The sequence below is a fragment of the Eubalaena glacialis genome, chromosome 10 (assembly GCF_028564815.1).
Source record: "Eubalaena glacialis isolate mEubGla1 chromosome 10, mEubGla1.1.hap2.+ XY, whole genome shotgun sequence".
In the NCBI taxonomy this organism is placed as follows: Eukaryota; Metazoa; Chordata; class Mammalia; order Artiodactyla; family Balaenidae; genus Eubalaena; species Eubalaena glacialis.
In genome coordinates, this window is record NC_083725.1 from 67,589,542 (window position 1) to 67,612,884 (window position 23,343).

General features: G+C 46.1%; 1 protein-coding gene across 2 annotated transcripts in view; it reads left to right on the forward strand.

Moving 5' to 3' along the window:
• MAP6 (microtubule associated protein 6) overlaps positions 1–22,774 on the forward strand; it is an 87,668-nt gene extending 64,894 nt beyond the window's left edge. For both annotated transcript variants that reach the window (XM_061202858.1, XM_061202859.1), the window contains one exon: positions 21,654–22,774. In XM_061202858.1, the coding sequence (XP_061058841.1) occupies positions 21,654–22,635 (982 nt within the window). In that variant the 3' untranslated portion in view covers positions 22,636–22,774. The remainder of the gene's footprint in view (positions 1–21,653) is intronic.
• The last annotated feature ends 569 nt before the right edge of the window (positions 22,775–23,343 follow it).

Sequence of the window (23,343 nt, forward strand, 5' to 3'; positions counted from 1 at the left end):
TGGAGGCTCCACGCTCAGGGGCTCGCTCACTGTGTGGGTGATGGCGTGACAGTCGGGTGTGCGCCTAACACGGGGGTGTGGAAGCCGCCGTAAGAGAGTCCAAACAAGGTAACGACAGGCCAGGGAGCTGAGAGCTCAGATGGAGGACAGGATTCTTCCCGCCGGGAGTGGGGAATCTGTAGTCTTCACGGGGGGAAATCTTGGAGAGTGGGTGGCATGTGGGTATGCGGGGCATGCAGGGGCAGGCCTACAGGCAGGAGAGCAGAAGGGTGGGCACCTCAGAGCCAGGGCCGAGGGTGCCCACTTTGATATCCTTCTGCTGGAATGGGAGACAAAAGATTCTATACTTTGGGATCCCGCTTCCTTTTGCCAGTGCGTGTTGATTGAATACCTCTCATGTGCCAGGCATTGTGCCTGGAGCAGAGAACCAGGATGGCTGAGACCCCACCTCCAATCACAGTGAAACATGAAGAAGGAGTCTGTTCTAGCAGATTCTGTGGGTCAGGGAGGACCTCAGTGGATGGGCAGGTGGCGACCAAGTGAACAGAGCCGGGGGGCGGCGGCCAGTCATGCCAGGCAGAGGGGCTGCAGGAGCAGAGATGTGGGAGCCCAATGCCAGGTGAGCTCAGTCCTTGGGAGGGTCAGGGTGCCGTGGACGTCCTGGTGCCGTCGGTGGTGGGGGGGGGTCACTAACCAGGGTCTCCATTCACACCCCCAGCTGTACCCCACCTGCGCATGCTCCTGCCATCGTGCTTCTCACCCTCACCCTCAAGCCGGGCGCCAGCCACAGGTCCTCTCTCGCTCTAGGCTGGGACTCATTCTGTTGCGGGTTCTCAAAATCTGGGCTTTGAGTAGGAGCCATGGTAGGAATAATCAAGGATCATGTATGTGGGAAAAAACACTATATATTTGTTTTCCAGATGAACAGAAAGGATTCCACCCACCTGCCTGCTTTTGTATGAGGCAGAAAATGCAAAATACTGTCCAATAATAAAACATACATAAAAGTATATTATTTAGCTCTCTTTTGATCAGTTAAGAATTGTTTGATCAAAAACTAGGGATTGAGAGAGATGAAAAGACAGGAGAGGTAGAAAGAGAGGCAAAGAGAGAAGACACACAGAAAACACACATGTATGAAGACACTGAGAATAACCCAGGAGAAGGTGAGACGCACTCAGAATCAAAGGGCAAGAATGGGCAGCGGAGAAGCAGGAAGGTGGGAACCACCCAGTGGTCAGGCTCACCCGGAGCCTCAGCCTCGCTTCCGCTGTGCTCCCTGATGCTGCCCAAGCCCAGGAGGCAAATCTCCACCTATTACTATCACCACCTCCCTGAAACAGCAAACGAAGTTAAAACCAGCCTCTAGTTTTAAAATAGGTCCCCACTGCTACATTCGTTATAAGCGTAGTTTAATCCTTCCTTAGAGTTTGTGTTCTTAGTGAAGTTCTTCCCTCATTTTTTTTTCCACTAGGGTTTAAGAATGCACAGCCTGCTTCCCATAGATTCAGGGAGTGTCAAGTGGACTCCCTCTAGGTGTCATCATGGTTTCAAGGCCCTCTCCCTGCTAAAATGCTTAGAGCAGTTTACATTTTCAGGACCTCAGATATAAAAAGTTTCTTTCAGGATGTAGACCGTGGACCATCTACAGTTAAGGGTAGACCCTACAGCAGCCCCACCTGAGGCCAACAGGGCGGGGACAGACGAGCCGAGACAGGAGAGGCAGCTGTTTCAAACCAATGGAACCAACTCTCCTCGGCTTCCCCTCGTGCAGAACCCGGCACGTGATCCAAAGCTCTCCATCCCACTGCCACTGATGCATCGACCCTCATGACACCTAGACCACCCTAGAATAGCTCTAATAACAGAGTTGCCATCCTTACATATTTTCTTCCTTAGCATGTGAATACAGGTTAACGGTGGCGGTGCCCTTAGGCCTTTACCAGGTTCGTGGATGGAAGTCGGTGGCAGCTATGCCAGTCTGTGTCTTTCACTAAACACAGACTGCCCTCCTCTGAAAATGGGGACACTAATACCCACCTCATATGAGAGGAGTGAGGATGAAGTGACTTGATGGCTATAGGGAACCCATAGTGGACACTAAATAGAGCTCATTGCAGGCCCCTCTGCCTTCCCTGTACAGTACTTGAAAGGTCTGTGTTCTCTGTCTTTCTGATAGTTACTCTGACAATATATGAAGCTGATTGAGGCAAACACTGATCAAGAAGAACACTTTTAAAGAATCCCAGCTACTGAATTACCTTGAGTCCACAAACCTTAGCAATAATATTCTAAGAATTTATAACTACCGATTGCTTACGAAGCCTTTCTTTCTGTGCAGTCCCACTGAGCCCTTCTGATGTAGTGGAGCAGGTGTTTGCACCAGGTGACAGACAGGAGAGGGAAGCTCAGAGAGGAGGGTGTCTGCCAGCTCCACCTGGGCTGCTTCTCCCCTTCACCCAAGGGAGGGGGCCAGCCTGAAGGGAGTCAGGTTTCAGACGAGTTGGACTCCTAAGCTATATCCTCACCTCGAGGTGCCCTGTCTGCTTGGGCAAACTGCAGGCTAACCTAGGATCCCCTTTAAATCTTGGGAACCAGATACAAATGAGGGGAAGTAAGAGTTGGGTCAGGTTTTCACACACAACTGGCTCCAACATCCTGAATGAATTGACCGATTGTCTCAGCCAAATATATAGGTTTTCTCCTTTGGGTGCTAAATTAACTGACTGGGTTATTGAATACAGAATGATCCAACTGTTTTCATTCATAAGAAATATACTTGGTACTAGAGATACCAAGATAAAACAGGTGCCCAAACCTGACACTGGAGGTGTTGGATCAGAGACCGCCATCTTGTGCATTTTATTTCAAACAGTGGAACTGAGCTTAACTCTCTGTCCCTTGTCCTCATATAAGTGGCCCTCAGTCGCTTGTTAATTTGGTATTGTATATAGCTATTTCAACCCAGACATCTTACCTGGGGCCAAGGGAGCTTCAGATGCTGAGATACACAAATTACTGCCACTGGTACTGGTTTAAGCTGCCAGAGGGATCTTTAGAACACGCAGCTCTGACCATGTCACGCCCTGCTTTAAACCACCCGTGGGTTCCTCTCTCGGCCTGCAGAAGCTTATGTCTGCTCAGCGCACCATGCTGCTTCTCACCTCCATGCTTTACCCACGCTCTCCCACCTGCTCAGATTGCCCTTCTCCTGCTTCTCCACCTGGCTAACTCATCCTTCAAGACTCCGCTCAGGGATCAGCTCCAGGAAGCCTTTCCCGCACCTCCCAGGCTGGGTAAGATGCTCCCTGTGTGTTCTTCATCGTGGAACTTAGCACACGTACTGTGTCATCTGCTCATATGTGTGTGTGTGTCCCCCCACTAGACTATGCTCCCCCAGGGCAAGGACCCTGTCCTTCTGCTTATCTTTGTAGCCCTAGCTTCCAGCCCATTGTCTTCCACAGATAATGTCTTCTAAAGTGTTTGCTGAATGAACAGTGAGCGAATGAATGAATGATGATATTCACCATCTGCCTCCATAGAGACCACCGAGCCTCCGCAAGGCTTTATTCTGCCTAGTAACTGGCTCTGCTCACAAGACAGGGGTGGTTTCAAGAAAGGTCACGGCAACGGCTGAGCACAGAGGGGTCAACCGCTGCTTTTATAATGGCCAGCCTCTGGGCCAGCCTCCTCTGTACGTCATGTGGCCACTTTTTCTAAACAGTCCTGACTTCATAAAATCATAGACTCGTGGTTAGAGGGTAATCTTAAGAGGCTGGCTGAGCCCAGCCCCTGCCCAGTGCAGAGCTGCTAACTCCATGATGGCAGAGGCACCTGCCTCTCATGCAGAGGCATGTCTTAGCAACAATGGCTGGGAATTAGAGCCAGCAGGCCTGGTTCTAAATCCAAGCTCTACTAGTTACTAGCTGTGTAACCTTGGCTGAGTTTCTTACTTTCTTTGAGCCTCAAAGAAATAACAAGAATACAAGTATCAACCACTACCCAGATCTATATGACTCCCAAATTCAGAAGGTAGGAGTTTGGTCAGCAAGGAATATAGTGTGACCCGAATCTGTTTGGTTCCAGCGTGTGGGTAGCAGGTGGTAAGAGGTCTGATCACAGAAAATCCTGTTTGTGATTCAGAGGACTATTATGAGGGCCCCGTGAGGATGCATACGAAGGCCTCTGTGAACTGTAAGTGGAACGCCCTTGTCACAGTTCACTTTATGGGTAGTTTGCGGACCACCACTTCCCAGTTACTTACTACCCTTAGTCCCAACGGAATGGTGGTGGCTGGAGCTACACATGGCAAAGCCACTCTCTCAGCCACGCAACAGCTTGAGATGATGCCCCTCTAGTACTGGCTCTTGCTGCCCCCTCGCCTTCCCAGCCCTTCCCCAGCCCCTGCTCCCTGAGCACCTTATCAATCAACCTCCTGGTGCAGATTACATTTCTGCAATTACACGGTCATTTTCATTGATCCCCTCTGGACACACCAAACCAATTTCTGATTAATGGCTCAAGATCCCATCCTTTGCTTTAGATGGGGTGGGGGGAAGGACAAAGATTGATTTGCAAGTTCCCAGGTAGACAAGAACTGAGCCATTACTGTCTGGCGGCCTTAGTCCAGCACTTCACTTTTTTTTTTTTTAACATCTTTATGGGAGTATAATTGCTTTACAATGGTGTGTTAGTTTCTGCTTTATAACAAAGTGAATCAGCTATACATACATATATATCCCCATATCTCCTCCCTCTTGCGTCTCCCTCCCTCCCACCCTCCCTATACCACCCCTCTAGGTGGTCACAAAGCACCGAGCTCATCTCCCTGTGCTATGTGGCTGCTTCCCACTAGCTATCGGTTTTACATTTGGTACTGTACATATGTACATGCCACTCTCTCACTTCATGCCAGCTTACCCTTCCACCTCCCCATGTCCTCAAGTCCATTCTCTATTAGGTCTGCATCTTTATTCCCATCCTGTCCCTAGGTTCTTCATGACCTTTTTTTTTTTTTTTTTTAGATTCCATATATATATGTGTTAGCATACGGTATTTGTTTTTCTCTTTCTGACTTACTTCACTCTGTATGACAAACTCTAGGACCATCCACCTCACTACAAATAACTCAATTTCGTTTCTTTTTATGGCTGAGTAATACTCCATTGTATATGTGTGCCACATCTTCTTTATCCATTCATCTGTCGATGGACACTTAGGTTGCTTCCATGTCGGGGCTATTGTAAATAGAGCTGCAATGAACATTGTGGTACGTGACTCTTTTTGAATTATGGTTTTCTCAGGGTATAGGCCCAGTAGTGGGATTGCTGGGTCGTATGGTAGTTCTATTTTTAGTTTTTTAAGGAACCTCCGTACTATTCTCCATAGTGGCTGTATCAATTTACATTCCCACCAACAGTGCAAGAGGGTTCCCTTTTCTCCACACCCTCTCCAGCATTTATTGTTGGTAGATTTTTTGATGATGGCCATTCTGACTGGTGTGAGGTGATACCTCATTGTAGTTTTGATTTGCATTTCTCTAATGATTAATGATGTTGAGCATCCTTTCATGTGTTTGCTGGCAATCTGTGTATCTTCTTTGGAGAAATGTCTATTTAGGTCTTCTGCCCATTTTTGGATTGGGTTGTTTGTTTTTTTGATATTGAGCTGCATGAGCTGCTTGTAAATTTTGGAGATTAATCCTTTGTCAGTTGCTTCATTTACAAATATTTTCTCCCATTCTGAGGGTTGTCTTTTCGTCTTGTTTATGGTTTCCTTTGCTGTGCAAAAGCTTTTAAGTTTCATTAGGTTCCATTTGTTTATTTTTGTTTTTATTTCCATTTCTCTAGGAGGTGGGTCAAAAAGGATCTTGCTGTGATTTATGTCATAGAGTGTTATGCCTATGTTTTCCTCTTAGAGTTTTATAGTGTCTGGCCTTACATTTAGGTCTTTGATCCATTTTAAGTTTATTTTTGTGTATGGTGTTAGGGAGTGTTCTAATTTCATTCTTTTACATGTAGCTGTCCAGTTTTCCCAAGCACCACTTATTGAAGAGGCTGTCGTTTCTCCATTGTATATTCTTGCCTCCTTTATCAAAAATAAAGTGACCGTATGTGCGTGGGTTTATCTCTGGGCTTTCTATCCTGTTCCATTGATCTATATTTCTGTTTCTGTGCCAGTACCATACTGTCTTGATTACTGTAGCTTTGTAGTATAGTCTGAAGTCCAGGAGTCTGATTCCTCCAGCTCTGTTTTTCTTTCTCAAGATTGCTTTGGCTATTTGGGGTCTTCTGTGTTTCCATACAAACTGTGAAATTTTTTGTTCTAGTTCTGTGAAAAATGCCATTGGCAGTTTGATAGGGATTGCATTGAATCTGTAGATTGCTTTGGGTAGTATAGTCATTTTTACAATGTTGATTCTTCCAATCCGAGGGCATGGTATATCTCTCCATCTGTTTGTATCATCTTTAATTTCTTTCATCAGTGTCTTATAGTTTTCTGCATACAGGTCTTTTGTCTCCTTAAGTAGGTTTATTCCTAGATATTTTATTCTTTTTGTTGCAGTGGTAAATGGGAGTGTTTCCTTAATTTCTCTTTCAGATTTTTCATCATTAGTGTATAGGAATGCAAGAGATTTCTGTGCATTAATTTTGTATCCTGCTACTTTACCAAATCCATTGATTAGCTCTAGTAGTTTTCTGGTAGCATCTTTAGGATTCTCTATGTATAGTATCATGTCATCTGCAAAGAGTGACAGCTTTACTTCTTCTTTTCCAATTTGGATTCCTTTTATTTCTTTTTTTTCTCTGATTGCTGTGGCTAAAGCTTCCAAAACTATGTTGAATAATAGTGGTGAGAGTGGACAACCTTGTCTCGTTCCTGATCTTAGAGGAAATGATTTCAGTTTTTCACCACTGCGAATGCTGTTGGCTGTGGATTTGTCATATATGGCCTTTATTATGTTGTGGTAAGTTCCCTCTATGCCTACTTTCTGGAGGGTTTTTCATCATAAATGGGTGTTGAATTTTGTCGAAAGCTTTTTCTGCATCTATTGAGATGATCATATGGTTTTTCTCCTTCAGTTTGTTAATATGGTGTATTACATTGATTGATTTGTGTATATTGAAGAATCCTTGCATTCCTGGGATAAACCCCACTTGATCATGGTGTATGATCCTTTTAATGCAGCACTTCACATTTTTAAAAGCGTCATTAGCAGGATTATCAGATTCATGGCAGCTCATCAAGACAGTCAACTATGCCCCTGACTTTGCCTTCTTGGTATTAAAACAACCAAGGAAGCTTTTAAAATATTTATTATACAAATGGGAATTTATTTAGCTCTTAGCAGGTTATATCTAGAAAAGGTATTTACCAGCAAAAAGGAAAAAGGAAAAAGCAGGGACTTCCCTGGCGGTCCAGTGGTTAAGACTCCATGCTTCCACTGCAGGGGGCATGGGTTCGATCCCTGGTCAGGGAACTAAGATCCCACATGCCATGCATGGCGTGGCCAAAAAATAAATAAATAAAGTAAAAAATTTTTAAAGAAAGAAAGAAAAAGCAACAACACAGGGCAGAAAACAAAACTATCTAGCTACGTACTGCAACCATCTCTCTGTATTTCAGGAGAACACATCTTCCCACAGGGAACCTGGAGTGGTGGAGAAAAATCCAAACTAGGAATCTGCCCCAGCTGTCTGGTGCCACTTTTTTAAAATGCAGAGGTGGCACAACCTAGGGGAAGGGAAGGAGCATTTATTTGACCTTTACACACTTGTTCCCATTTAATCCTCACAATAGAGCTAGAGAGTCTGTTGTAGGCATCATCCCCATTCACAGATAAAGAAGTCAAGTCTAGGTGATTAAATAACAAAGTCACACAACTTGTAAGTGGTGAGCCAGGATTTGGAGCCTGGTTTGGGTGACTGAAACCCATTCCTTGTCTAGTACTTGGGACCATCTCTAGGATTCCTACTGTAAAGAATTCCTGAAAGGGCAGTCTCTTCATCCTCTCTCTTCCTTGCTCCAAAACCTTCAGTGACCCTAAGTATTCTCATCATCTTTGGAAAGTGAGTCAGATGAAGGTCATAGATGCTGAGTTTGATCAGCACAGTTACTACCTCCTACCCACCCCACCCAGAATTAAGCCTTGTGGTGGCAGCCATTTTTCTAGCCATGGTCTTAGCTGCTCTTCCTGTGCTGATGAGCCACATCTGGGTGGACTCCCTGTGTAGCCCCGGGCTGGTACACTGACTGGCAGCCATACAGGTAGGGTTTACAGGTGTGGGTGCAGATGGGTACTCTTAGACCAGGATGCCCCTGTTTTCTGAGACAATCTTCTTTGCCAGGGTCTGCTGAACACCAGGAGGTAAACCAGGGAGGTCCTTGTGTAGTAGATGCAGGAAGAGCTGAGGCAAAGGGGGACTGGTTGTTGGAGTCCCAGAGGGGCAACTCTCAGGAGAAACAGTTGGGAGCTCGGAGTTGGGGACCTGCAGAGGTCAATGGCTCCAGCCTCCTGGACCAGGCAGAACCAGTCAGAGTCATGTCAAGCCAGACCCAGTTCAGACCTCTGCAGACAAATTTGGAATCTCTATGGTTGAAGTCACACCCCTGAGGGATACTGCTGTAGAAAGGAAAAAGCTTGACTGAAAGTCTGTCATCCTCAGTTAAGGTCTTGACATTGCCACTGACTCACTATGTGACCCTTCGGAGCCCCGCTTCCACCTCTGGAAAATGGGGGCACGAGTGACCCCTGTCTGCCTGGGTGACGGGCTGCTGTGAGAATATGATGTGCCACATTGGATGTAAAGTCCTCTTAGAAAACCATAAAGGGAGGTTACAGTTTGGGAGGACAAAAAAGGTGCTAAGGCAGTTAAGAATAGGAAAGCATTTGTGTGTCTTGTAAATGCAGTTGTTAGAATTTGATCTTGTGTGAGTTTTTTTTTTAAGCTTCCCATTTGGGGTGGAGGCCTCCTGTATGTGCCAGCCCTATGCCAGGGCGCTCTGGCTCTCCACTCTCGTCAGTAGCCTGGCACCGAGTAGGCATTTATTAAATGTTTGTGGAAAGATGGAGGGAGTAAAGAGGAGGGGAGGGCAAAGGGTGGGGAAGGAGAGAGGGAGGGAGGGAAAGAGAATGAAGCAGACATGGTCTCTGCCCTAAAGAGCCCCAGTCTGGAGAGGCAGCTACAGAACGGTTGGCAGCTCATCTGATGGAGGCTGCTGTGATGGGGCAAGGGGATGGGGACAGAGGGGGGCTGCGTGGACACAGGAGAAGGAGTACTCGACCCCTGGAGGTGGAGGGTCAGGGTGATCTCCCTGAGGGAGTAACCCCAGACCTGAACCTTTAGTTGCTGAGGGCGTTACTAGGCAGACGGGCGGTGGTGCTGGGCAACAGCACTGACGTGCCTTAGAGAGAGCAGCCGAGGGCCGTATCAGTAGAGGTGCCAGGGCAGAGGTGGCGGATGCTGCTTCTTGGAGACTGTATCTGCGACATCCCTTTCAGTGCTGGGGGCACACTTTCCAAGGGAGGGAAGCCAACGGAGATGTGCAGTGAGGAGAGCAGTCGGGACGGTGAGGGCTCTGAGCTGTTGGGGGACATGCGTTGCCCAGAGAAGCCAGGAATATCTTCAGATATCAGTCCTGGGTCAGGCAGCATGGCATTCTCTGGAAGGGTGGCCCCAGAGCACAGAATCCGGATCAGGGCAGGGATACAGGGAGTGGAGCTGACAGAAATACAGGCTCTGCTCAGGGTCCGGGCTACAGAGGGTGGGCTGCCTCACCCGGCTGTGTGGCCCTGACCCCCCGCCACCGACCGCCGGGGCAGCGCGGGCAGAGGCTGGGGCCAGCCAGCGGGAGACAGCAGCACAAGTTCAGGAGACCCGATGACCCCCAGGTCTGTCCTTTCAGCCTGGGAGCCTTTGAAGTGGCTCTGCGGAGTTGCGCTTTCAGGGACCAGAGAGAAAGGACTTCTCGAGCAAAGTGACGTCTTCGCACTGAAAGGACTTTCAGGCCTCTCCGGTTGGAGAAACTCAGGCAGGTGAGGGCTTGGGGCCAGGGCTGGTGGTCCTGGTGCACTGTTAGCTTTACAGTGTTCGTGGTGTGCACCCCACATGGGGGGCTCCGCAAGTCAGGGCCCCGGGCTCATTCCCGCCTGTTCCCCCAGCAGAGGGCCTAATCCAGAGCGCAGGCTCAGCAGACTTTGTCCAATGAATGGATAAAAGAGAAAAAACATCAAATAGAATAAAGAGAAAAAGCTGTATGCCAGCCACCCATTACTCCCACAAATAGCTGTCAGGTACTATGAGCCAGACACTAGGTACTCACGATGCAGAGATGAACAAAACACAGCCCACGAGCTAGGGGGAGAGGCAGGTAATTACCAAACACCATGATAATTGCTAAAATAGAGGCCACAGAGTCCCGTGGGAGAGAGGGGCGGGGCGAGAGTTCTTGTTTTGAGAAGGCCTTGTCTCCTGCAATTCTTCATAAGAATAACAAGCCTTTCAAAGACGGTTTCCTTGACATCCCCCCTCGGGTAACTGCATCTCTTATCATGTGTTGGGAGCTCTGTCTGTGTCTAGGAAACGTGGGCGCCTGTCCAGGGCCCTTGGAGGCAGACAGGAGGAGACAAAGCCGTGAAATCGCCCGGCCCACTGTCCCCCCTCCTCCTGCAGGGCCCCTGAGGTGCAGGCGGCCTGGCCCCTCTCAGCCGCTCCTGCCCATCTTTGTTTCAAGTGAGTTTGCTCCATCCCTTCTACCCACCCAGTGAGATTTTGAGAGGCCTCTATTTAGTCCTGGACCTGCTATTTCTAGCTGTGTGGCTTTGGGAGAGCTGCTTGCCCACTCTGGACCTAGTTTCCCATCTGTAGAGTGAGACATTGGACCAGATCACCGAGTCCCCTTCTGGGACTAACATTTAGTTAATACTAAATATCACCTGTATTCCAGGGGTCATGCCCTGAGTGTTTCCATAAATGAACCCTCCCTGGAAGGTGGGCACTGTAATCCCCATTTTATAGATTAAGGAAACTGAAACGTTGCAGCCTGGATGCCCATGATGACACCCATGGCTAGGATGGAGTTGAGTCAGCCTTCGAACCCAGCTCTTCTGGCCTCGAGCCCCGTCAGTGCACTTTCTCCTCCAGCAGCCTGCTCTATACCGTCCAAGAAATGACCTAGGTTAAAATACCCAGCACCGAGCCTGGCACATGGTTATTGCTCAGGAAATATGAGTTTCTTTCTTTCTCAGGGCTTTTCTAAGCTGTGGAAGCAGGGGGTTCAAGGACAGGGTCTATAGGTCCCTGATTTCTGAACAGGACCCTACACCAGGAGCACTGCCCCAGCTCCGGGCTGCTGTGATGGTGCATCGGGAGAGTCTGGGAAGAAAGAAAACCAGGTGGATTATGGGATTAGAATTGTGTGCAATGGCAAGAATCAGCCTTTCTCCTGATAGTCTCGGGCAGTGCTTGGTAATCCTGCTTACAGACTCTAATAAAGCTTGGATCCAAGGTCAGCGTGTGTGTACCCAGGAGGCATTGCCTGTCACCATGGAAACAGGAAGAAGGGAAGAAAATTAAGTTCCTAAGACTTTGGTTGTCTCATGTAACCTTGGAACGCTACATTTTGCAAATAGGACAGAGCCTGGCACAGAAAAGTCTCTCATTTATTCATTCATTCGACAAGTATTTAGTCAGGGCTTTCCCTGGGTCAGGTACTGTTTTAGGTACAATGATTTACAAAATTGACATGGTCCTGCCCTTTGAAGCTTCAGTCTAGTAGGAGAAACATTAATGGAAAAGAATGCAAGTAATTAGCTGTGATAAGGGATATGAAAGAAAGTGTCAGGGACTAGGAGAGCCTGTAGCAGGGGCCTGGTCACATCTGCTTCCCTGGAAAGGTGAGCTGAGAGATGGAGGATGAGTAGTATTAACAGAAGAGGGAGCAAGAGAAGGTCCCAGGAGGAGACAACAGCATGTGCAAAAGCTGTAAATGGAAAGGAGCAGGGCATGGGAGCCTGGGGCATAGAGAGCTGGAAGACAGTGGGAGCTGGCTGGTCAGCGAGGTGAGGCCATGGAACAGGGTAAAACCTCTTTATTCTCAGCGCAAGGAGAAACCTTGAAGCGTCCTCAGCAGGGGAAGGATTTGCTTTTTTGAAAGGTCATCCTGATTTCTGTGTGAAGAATGGATTGGAGGAGGGGCCAGGGATACCAGTTAGGGGACTGTGACAGTGGTCCACAGAGATGATGGCACAGCTGGTGGGGGAAGGGAGGGAGAGAAACAAATGTGAATATTCAGGAAATAAATGTTAGGAGCCAGAACAGATGGGTCCTGACGGATTGGGTGAAGGTTTTGAGGGAGTCGAAAGTATCTAGCATGACTCTGAGTTTCTGGCTGGGGCCATGGGATAGATGATGAACCAGGTTTCAGCAACAATAATTTGTAAATCTTTCTGTTTGACCTTATTTGTTCCAGGTACTGTGCTGAGCATTGGGGCTGCAGGCCAGGTGGATGGCCCCTGCCTTCAGGGAGTTCACAGTTGAATGGGGGGAAAACTGACATGCGATTAGGGTATCTATGAATGTGGCGAGAGACTGTAAAATGGTGCTGCAAGGGAGATACAGACAAAACTAATTTGGAGAGGTGCATCCAGGAAGACCTTGTAAGAAGGTGGGATCCGAGCCAAGCCATCAGGGACAGACAGGAAAAGTGGGTTAAAGAGGGCAATCCAGGCAGCAGAAACAAAAAGAAACAAAACAGCGGCATGGGGTGGCCAGAGGACAGTGCAGGAGGGTGAGGCTGCAGGGCTGTCCACCACCTTCCTTGCCTTCTTCCAGGGCTGCCAGGAGGCTCCAGTGAGCTAAAGTAAGGAGCGCGTGATCATCTGATAAACTCTTACACAGTTATTATGGTTATGGACTTATTCACGTAAAGCACAAAAGCACTCTACAAATGTCACAAATTATCATTTCAGATCCCTGCCCAACAGGATCATCTGATCCTCTGTCATAATTGTCCCTGACATTTGTATTGCTATCCCCATTTTACAGATGAGGAAACTGAGGTCTATTGTGGTTGAGTAATTGCCCAAGGCCTGGCAGGCAATTAGAACAGAAACCAAGATAAAGCCAGAGGTCATTTTAGTTTCTGAGAGGGTACACAGGCTGGGAGGTGAAAGGAGCCTGTCTCGTATGCTGTCTTGAGAAGATCTGCAGCTGGCTCAAGGCACCAGACTCAGACTCAGTTGTGCAGGTTGGGCAGGGCCCCTGGGCAGCTGGCCTGTGGGCTGAGTGGGGCTGAACCCAGCCCATCTCCACTCACCCACCACGCATCGGCTTCCACCCTGGGGGAGTGGCTCTGTCTCATTCACACAGATGGCACCGTGAGTGGTGGGACATTTTACAGACTATATATGTGCCACATCTTCTTTATCCATTCATCTGTCGATGGACACTTAGGTTGCTTCCATGTCCTGGCTATTGTAAATAGAGCTGCAATGAACATTGTGGTACATGACTCTTTTTGAATTATGGTTTTCTCAGGGTATATGCCCAGTAGTGGGATTGCTGCGTCGTATGGTAGTTCTATTTTTAGTTTTTTAAGGAACCTCCATAGTGTTCTCCATAGTGGCTGTATCAATTTACATTCCCACCAACAGTGCAAGAGGGTTCCCTTTTCTCCACACCCTCTCCAGCATTTATTGTTTGTAAATTTTTTGACATGGCCATTCTGACTGGTGGGAGGTGATACCTCATTGTAGTTTTGATTTGCATTTCTCTAATGATTAGTGATGTTGAGCTTCCTTTCATGTGTTTGCTGGCAATCTGTATATCTTCTTTGGGGAAATGTCTATTTAGGTCTTCTGCCCATGTTTGGATTGGGTTGTTTGTTTTTTTTTGATATTGAGCTGCATGAGCTGCTTGTAAATTTTGGAGATTAATCCTTTGTCAGTTGCTTCATTTACAAATATTTTCTCCCATTCTGAGGGTAGTCTTTTCGCCTTGTTTATGGTTTCCTTTGCTGTGCAAAAGCTTTTAAGTTTCATTAGGTCCCATTTGTTTATTTTTGTTTTTATTTCCATTTCTCTACGAGGTGGGTCAAAAAGGATCTTGCTGTGATTTATGTCATAGAGTGTTATGCCTATGTTTTCCTCTTAGAGTTTTATAGTGTCTGGCCTTACATTTAGGTCTTTGATCCATTTTGAGTTTATTTTTGTGTATGGTGTTAGGGAGTGTTCTAATTTCATTCTTTTACATGTAGCTGTCCAGTTTTCCCAAGCACCACTTATTGAAGAGGCTGTCTTTTCTCCATTGTATATTCTTGCCTCCTTTATCAAAAATAAGGTGACCATATGTGCATGGGTTTATCTCTGGGCTTTCTATCCTGTTCCATTGATCTATATTTCTGTACTTGTGCCAGTACCATACTGTCTTGATTACTGTAGCTTTGTAGTATAGTCTGAAGTCAGGGAGCCTGACTCCTCCAGCTCCGTTTTTCTTTCTCAAGATTGCTTTGGCAATTCGGGGTCTTTTGTGTTTCCACACAAATTGTGAAATTTTTTGTTCTAGTTCTGTGAAAAATGCCATTGGCAGTTTGATAGGGATTGCATTGAATCTGTAGATTGCTTTGGGTAGTATAGTCATTTTCACAATGTTGATTCTTCCAATCCAAGAACATGGTATATCTCTCCATCTGTTTGTATCATCTTTAATTTCTTTCATCAGTGTCTTATAGTTTTCTGCATACAGGTCTTTTGTCTCCTTAAGTAGGTTTATTCCTAGGTATTTTATTCTTTTTGTTGCAGTGGTAAATGGGAGTGTTTCCTTAATTTCTCTTTCAGATTTTTCATCATTAGTGTATAGGAATGCAAGAGATTTCTGTGCATTAATTTTGTATCCTGCTACTTTTCCAAATTCATTGATTAGCTCTAGTAGTTTTCTGGTAGCATCTTTAGGATTCTCTATGTATAGTATCATGTCATCTGCAAAGAGTGACAGCTTTACTTCTTCTTTTCCGATTTGGATTCCTTTTATTTCTTTTTCTTCTCTGATTGCCATGGCTAAAGCTTCCAAAACTATGTTGAATAATAGTGGTGAGGGCTTCCCTGGTGGTGCAGGGGTTGAGAATCTGCCTGCCAATGCAGGGGACACGGGTTTGAGCCCTGGTGTGGGAAGATCCCACATGCCGCAGAGCAACTGGGTCCATGAGCCACAATTACTGACCCTGCACGTCTGGAGCCTGTGCTCCGCAACAAGAGAGGCCACGATAGTGAGAGGCCCGTGCACCGCGATTAAGAGTGGCCCCCGCTTGCCACAACTAGAGAAAGCCCTCGCACAGAAACGAAGACCCAACACAGCCATAAATAAATAAATTAAAAAAAAAAAATAGTGGTGAGAGTGGACAACCTTGTCTTGTTCCTGATCTTAGTAGAAATGGTTTCAGTTTTTCACCATTGAGGACGATGTTGGCTGTGGGTTTGTCATATATGGCCTTTATTATGTTCAGGTAAGTTCCCTCTATGCTTATTTTCTGGAGAGCTTTTTTTTTTATCATAAATGGGTGTTGAATTTTGTCAAAAGCTTTTTCTGCATCTATTGTGATGATCATATGGATTTTCTTCTTCAATTTGTTAATATGGTTTATCACATTGATTGATTTGCGTATACTGAAGAATCATTGCATTCCTGGGATAAACCCCACTTGATCATGGTGTATGATCCTTTTCATGTGCTGTTGGATTCTGTTTGCTCACATTTTGTTGAGGATTTTTGCATCTATGTTCATCAGTGATATTGGCCTGTAGTTTTCTTTCTTTGTGACATCTTTGTCTGGTTTTGGTATCAGGGTGATGGTGACCTTGTAGAATGAGTTGGGGAGTGTTCCTCCCTCTCCTATATTTTGGAAGAGTTTGAGAAGGATAGCTGTTAGCTCTTCTCTAAATGTTTGATAGAATTCGCCTGTAAAGCCATCCGGTCCTGGGCTTTTGTTTGTTGGAAGATTTTTAATCACAGTCTCAATTTTAACGCTTGTGATTGGTCTGTTTATATTTTCTATTTCTTCCTGGTTCAGTCTCAGAAGGTTGTGCTTTTCTAAGAATTTGTCCATTTCTTCCAGGTTGTCCATTTTATTGGCATATAGTTGCTTGTAGTGATCTCTCATGATCCTTTGTATTTCTGCAGTGTCAGTTGTTACTTCTCCTTTTTCATTTCTAATTCTATTGATTTGCGTCTTCTCCCTTTTTTTCTTGATGAGTCTGGCTAATGGTGTATCAATTTTGTTTATCTTCTCAAAGAACCAGCTTTTAGTTTTATTGACCTTTGCTATTGTTTCCTTCATTTCTTTTTCGTTCATTTCTGATCTGATCTTTATGATTTCTTTCCTTCTGCTAACTTTGGAGTCTTTTTGTTCTTCTTTCTCTAATTGCTTTAGGTGTAAGGTTAGATTGTTTATTTGAGATGTTTCTTATTTCTTGAGATAGGATTGTATTGCTATAAACTTCCCTCTTAGAACTGCTTTTGCTGCATCCCATAGGTTTGGGTGGTCGTGTTTTCATTGTCATTTGTTTCTAGGTATTTTTTGATTTCCACTTTGATTTCTTCAGTGATCTCTTGGTTATTTAGTAGCGTATTGTGTAGCCTCCATGTGTTTGTCTTTTTTACAGTTTTTTTCCTGTAATTGATATCTAGTCTCATAGCGTTGTGGTCAGAAAAGATACTTGATATGATTTCAATTTTCTTAAATTTACCAAGGCTTGATATGTGACCCAAGATATGATCTATCCTGGAGAATGTTCCATGAGCATTTAAGAAAGTGTATTCTGCTGTTTTTGGATGGAATGTCCTATAAATATCAATTAAGTCCATCTTGTTTAATGTATCATTTAAAGCTTGTGTTTCCTTATTTATTTTCATTTTAGATGATCTGTCCATTGGTGAAAGTGGGGTGTTAAAGTCCCCTACTATGATTGTGTTACTGTCAATTTCTCCTTTTACAGCTGTTAGCATTTGCCTTATGTATAGATGTGCTCCTATGTTGGGTGAATAAATATTTACAATTGTTATATCTTCTTCTTGGATTGATCCCTTGATCATTATGTAGTGTCCTTCTTTGTCTCTTGTAATAGTCTTTATTTTAAAGTCTACTTTGTCTGATATGAGACTTTGCTATGCCAGCTTTTTTTGGATTTCCATTTACACAGAATATCTTTTTCCCCCCACTTTCAGTCTGTATGTGTCCCTAGGTCTGACATGGGTCTCTTGTAGACAGCATATATATAGGTCTTGTTTTTGTATTCATTCAGCCAGTCTATGTCTTTTGGTGGGAACATTTAATCCATTTACATTTAAGGTAATTATCGATATGTGTGTTCCTATTACCATTTTCTTAATTGTTTTGGGTTTGTTATTGTAGGTCTTTTCCTTCTCTTGTGTTTCCTGCCTAGAGAAGTTCCTTTAGCATTTGTTGTAAAGCTGGTTTGGTGGTGCTGAATTCTCTTAGCTTTTGCTTGTCTGTAAAGTTTTAATTTCTCTGTTGAATCTGAATGAGATCTTTGCTGGGTAGAGTAATATTTGTTGTAGGTTTTTCCCTTTCATCAGTTTAAATATGTCCTGCCAGTCCCTTCTGGCTTGCAAAGTTTCTGCTAAAAGATCAGCTGTTAACCTTATGGGGATTCCCTTGTATGTTATTTGTTGTTTTTCCCTTGCTGCTTTTAATATTTTGTCTTTGTATTTAATTGTTGATAGTTTGATTAATATGTGTCTTGGCGTGTTTCTCCTTGGATTTATCCTGTATGGGACTCTCTGTGCTTCTTGGACTTCATTGACTATTTCCTTTTCCATATTAGGGAAGTTTTCAACTATAATCTCTTCAAATATTTTCTCAGTCCTTTTCTATTCTCTTCTTCTTCTGGGACCCCTATAATTCGAATGTCAGTGAGTATAATGTTGTCCCAGAAACCTCTGAGACTCTCCTCAATTCTTTTCATTCTTTTTTCTTTATTCTGCTCTGCAGTAGTTATTTCCACTATTTTATCTTCCAGGTCACTTATCCGTTATTCTGCCTCAGTTATTCTGCTATTGATTCCTTCTAGAGAATTTTTAATTTCATTTATTGTGTTGTTCATCATTGTTTGTTTGCTCTTTAGTTCTTCTAGGTCCTTGTTAAATGTTTCTTATATTTCTCCATTCTATTTCCAAGATTTTGGATCATCTTTACTATCATTACTCTGAATTCTTTTTCAGGTAGACTGCCTATTTCCTCTTCATTTGTTTGGTCTGATGGGTTTTCACCTTGCTCCTTCATCTGCTGTGTGTTTCTCTGTCTTCTCATTTTGCTTAACTCACTGTGTTTGGGGCCTCCTTTTCGCAGGCTGCAGGTTCGTAGTTCCCGTTTATTTTTGGTGTCTGCCCCCAGCGGCTAAGGTTGGTTCAGTGCGTTGTGTAGGTTTCCTGGTGGAGCAGACTAGTGCCTGTGTTCTGGTGGATGAGGCTGGATCTTTCTGGTGAGCAGGACTATGTCCGGTGGTGTGTTCTGGGGTGTCTGTGACCTTATTCTGATTTTAGGCAGCCTCTCTGCTAATGGGTGGGGTTGTGTTCCTGTCTTGCTAGTTGTTTGGCATGGGGTGTCCAGCACTGTAGCTTGCTGGTCATTGAGTGGAGCTGGGTCTCAGCGTTGAGATGGAAATCTCTGGGAGAGCTTTTGCCGTTTGATGTTACATGGAGCTGGGAGGTCTCTGGTGGACCAATGTCCTGAACTCGGCTCCCCCACCTCAGAGGCACAGGCCTGACACCCGGCCGGAGCACCAAGACCCTGTCAGCCACACGGCCTTGCCTAAAATTTCCAGTGTATCAACTGGGGTGAGTTGAACGGCTGGGGGTTAGAGCAGCTGGGAGCTGTCTGGGTACCTCTTGCTCTCTCCACATGGCCTTTCCAAGTGGCTTTTCCAAAAGTCCTGACTTGGCTTCTTTACAGTATGAGAGCTTCAGGACAGTTAACTTATATCTTTCAACTTAAAATCAAGTCTAAAGTAATTATTAAATTACACCTTTTATATTGGAATCACAGAGCTAATCTGTTAGATATAATATGCCAAATTATTTTAAACATTACAAGTACTTTCAAACTAAATCTACATAGATTTTTCCTAAATTTAATACCCAAAAAAGGTAATATATAGATTTGATTTAATTTATCATTTCTAATCTTTTTTCTAAAACTTTCCATGATTAAAGGCACTTACTTACTAAGGGAACAAGTTTACTAACCAGAGCAACATAGGGGTGTATATCTGAGCAAATTTAAGGTTAGTTCACAGCTGGCTGAGAATGCTCATTAAGCAGAAAAATGAGGCAGGACATGGGGGCCAGTGCCACAAACACCCGGGAAAATATACTTTGCACCCCATGCTGTGGGTCTGGCCCTCTTTTAAATCTCCATGACAGCAGGGGACGCTGAGTCCATGTCCTGCCAATGGGACACTAAGTCCATGTCCTGTCAATGGGATAGGTTTTGCAGCCCAAGCTCCTGAGATCAAGTTAAGCCCTGGTCACCTCTTTTGTCTCCTGTCTCAGCTTCATCACCCCTTTCAGGATGACTCTACCCAAGTTGTTCACTCCCAGATAGGATTCATCTAATCAGTGTCCTGCTGGATTCTATTCTGAATTAGGTTTTTATTTTTCCTTTCTGGCCAACCACCAGGTATTAGAGGTATTTTAGTGCCATCCTTGGATTCTGCATGTTTTTCGTGGCCTTGCCTGGCTCCCTCCACAAACACTAAGGTCCTACTGATGGCAGCCAGCTGGGTTCATGTGGCCAGGGCAGCTGTGCTCTGTGTTGTGCTGAACCAGGGAGCGACCCCGGCCCCTCTCTGTCCACTGTGATGCTCAGAGACATCAAGAGGGACTGGACGGACAGGCTGCTTGTGGCACCGTGTACTCTGCTGAGAGATGTCAGTTCCTCGGGGCTCAAGATGCTAAATATAGTAAAAAGCTTCTGGATCAGGATGACATGTCAGAATAAAAATAGTCCAGATGTGTGTAACTTTATTCTAAGTAAATAGAAAAATAATTATAATATTACATAGTAATATGGTACAAGGTGCTCTATGTACATAATTTCTAATCATCATAAGTTTCTGAGTAAATATCATTTTACCCAATGAAATAGATGACACACTTGGGGCCCAAAGAGATGAAACCATAATGAGCTAAGAAAGTGTTACCAAGTAGAAGTCTTACTGGACCAGCTTTAAACTATAGGAACTGTTAAAATACTGAAGTGATTTTAAGCATAAAGACTTGATTGCAATGTGTAAAAGGGTAATAATAGCAACCAATATTGAGCACCTACTATGTGGCAGGTGCTATAAGAGAAGGAGCACAGGCCCCAGGAGTGGAAAGACCCAGACTTTACAGTCCATGCAGGTCCCCTCACTTCCCATATCACTTGTCCACTCGACCTCAGTTTCTTCATCTGTATATCATACAAGTGAGGGTAATAAATCCTCCCTTCGAGCTTCACAGGATTGCTGGGTTGCTGAAATGAGCTTTGGAAAGAAGTGATTTGGAAAGTAGAATGTGCTGTAAGTGTGCATAGGCTTGTGACACTGGCTGAGCCCAGCCTGCAGGGCAGGAGGGTGCACTCTCATCTTGACTGGGGTGGTCTGAGTGTGGCAACGTTTGCCCTTGGTGTCAGTGATGTCGCCTGCTCTCCATGATGTGGGTGGGCCGAGAGGTGGGGCGGGTGTCCACGGTGAGGCAGGTGGAGAAGCCTGTGAGGGTTCTGATGAGAGGCCTGGGCTCTTGGTTGCCGGGAAATCAGCCCCAGAGCCTTGGAGTAAGTGAGGGCAAGGGCCCAGGGGGAGTAGAGGGAGCCAGAGTGGGGACGGAGCGAGGGGAGCAGGGCCTCTTCACTGCCTGAATGGGGAGTCCCAGCCAGTCACCTACCAAATGTGATACAGGCAACAATGGGGAGCATTGTTTATAGAGAATTTAAAAGCAATAATAAAACCAATTAAAAGCTGTTCTGCTTTTTATTGTCACCCCGGCCAGCTGGCTGTTGTAAACAATGTCAGTGATAAAATACGTTTTTACGTTTTCCCTTTTAAGGGAGGTGGGGAAGAGGAACATTCCCTCTTTCTTTCATGCATGCATTGGACCCTTTGCCCCTCCCCACTCAGCACCTAACTAGGGGGTTAGGGAGGGAAGGAGTCTGGGAAGGCCCTGAGAACAGGAGCACCCTAGCCTGTAGGGTCCTTTGAGAGGATAGATAAGATGGGCCCCCAGGATGGGCCCAGATATTCTGGAGGAAGGCAGCGTGGCCTGGGTGGAGTGTGGGGTGGACAGGCTGCTCAGACGCTCACTGGAGGACTCTGAGTCCCGCTACGGTCCTGCCACTGTCACCTGGGGGCTGCCCTCCGTGCCATGCGCAGGTTATAATCAATTGGCAAGCACATTGAATGACCAGTTCCCAAGCCTGCTCCTCACCCCACCCCACATTCTGTACTAAGGACGTGGAGATCAGGTTCTCCTCCTGACTCTCCAGCAAGAGCTGCCCTGCCCAGGCCCCACTAGGCCAAGACTTATCAGGCAATCTGTGCTCTGCCCTGTCCCTGGCCTGAGCGCTGGCCCTCACAGTGACCACCTCTCTCTCCTCTGCAGGAACCAGGTCGAACCCACCAGTGATTCACGTAAGAGTCAAGGTCCTGTAACCACAGAGCCAGACAAAGATCAAGGTCCCGTGGGCCCTGGGCCTCTGAAAGATCAAGGTCCTGTGATCCAAAAGCCTTCAAAGGGTGAAGACCCCACAGTCCCAGAGCCTCTGAAGGATCAAGATTCTGTGGTCCTGGGGTCTCTGAAGGATCTAGGTCCCATAGTCCCTGCATCAGTTAAGGATCAAGATCACGTGGTCCCTGAGCCTTTAAAGAATGAAGGTTCTGTGATCTCAGCACCAGTCAAGGACCAAGATTCCTTGGCTCCAGTGCCTCTAGAGAATCAAAGTCCTATGGTTCCAGCAAGAGTTAAAGATCAAGGTCCTGTGGTACCAGAGCTTCTGAAGGATCAAGGCCCCGTGGCCCCAGCACCTGTCAAGGATCAAGGCCCCATGGTCCCTGAACCTGTGGATAAAGGCCCCATGGTCCCAGCACTTGTCAAGGATCAAGGTCCTATGGTCCCAGAGCAACCGCAGGATCAAAGTGCCATGGTCATAGCACCTGTGAAGAGTGAAGGTTCTGTGCTCTCTGAGTCTGTAAAGAATCAAGGTTTAGTGGTCCCAGAGCCAGTCAAAGATCAAGGTGGAGGGGCCCCAGAGCTTCTAAAGGATCACGATTCTGTAATTGCAGCACCTGTAAAGAATCAAGGTCCAGAACTAGTCAAGGATCAAGGCCCCGTGGTCCCAGAGCCTCCTAAGAATCAAGGTCCTGTGGTCCCTGAGCCTGTGAAGAATCAAGTTCCTATATCCCCAGTGCCTCTGAAAAATCAAGGTCCTCTGGTGCCACCACCAGCAAAGGACCAAGGTCCTGTGGTCCCTGAGCCTCTGAAGATTCAAGGCCTCAGGAGCCCTCAGCTGCCCACCGTATCACCTCCACCCCCAGTCATGATCCCAACTGTCCCCCATGCAGAATATGTTGAGAGTTCTCCTTGACACTCACCCCTTGACATGCCAAAGAAGGAGCTGGCAATGAAAGTGCTCCCTCTCGGGGCAGCGAAGACACATTTAATCTGCATGAAACACGTATTGTATAGTCTTGCTGGAATCTAATAAAACTTGTCCGTCTGGCTCAGTAGTGTCTCTCTCCCTGTCTGGCTTCATTTGAGTGTGTGTGCGTGTGTGTGTGTGTGTGTGTGTGTGTGTGTGCGCGCGCCATGCACATTTGAGGGTGGGCATGCAGGGCTCTGCATTCATCCATCCGGGCCATCTGAGAAATTCCCAGCTCCTGTGAGTTGTCAGCATGAGATGGGAGTGGGTGGCAGTTGCTTGGAGATTGACGACAGGACCCCATCGTGAGGGTGTGGGCGGGACACCGTGTGTTTCCCTTTTACTCTCACACTGTGACCACACTTCACTTCTGACACCAGAGGTAGTGGTGGCGGGGCGGGGGTGGAGGAGGTCCCGCACATCAAGCAATTATCTAACACCAACTGGGGGGCCTTACATTGAAACAAATTCTGACGCTATCTACCTAGAGACAGCGTCAGCTCCCACAGGTGAAGGGCTCAGTCCCACAGGACTGTCTCCCCGCCCCCCCAACTTCAGATGCCAATTGCAAGCCCCAGGCTATCGCTTGTACTTCTGACTGACTTGCTATAAACCAGCATTCCCACAACCCCCTGCTTGGGTTCAGTAATTTGC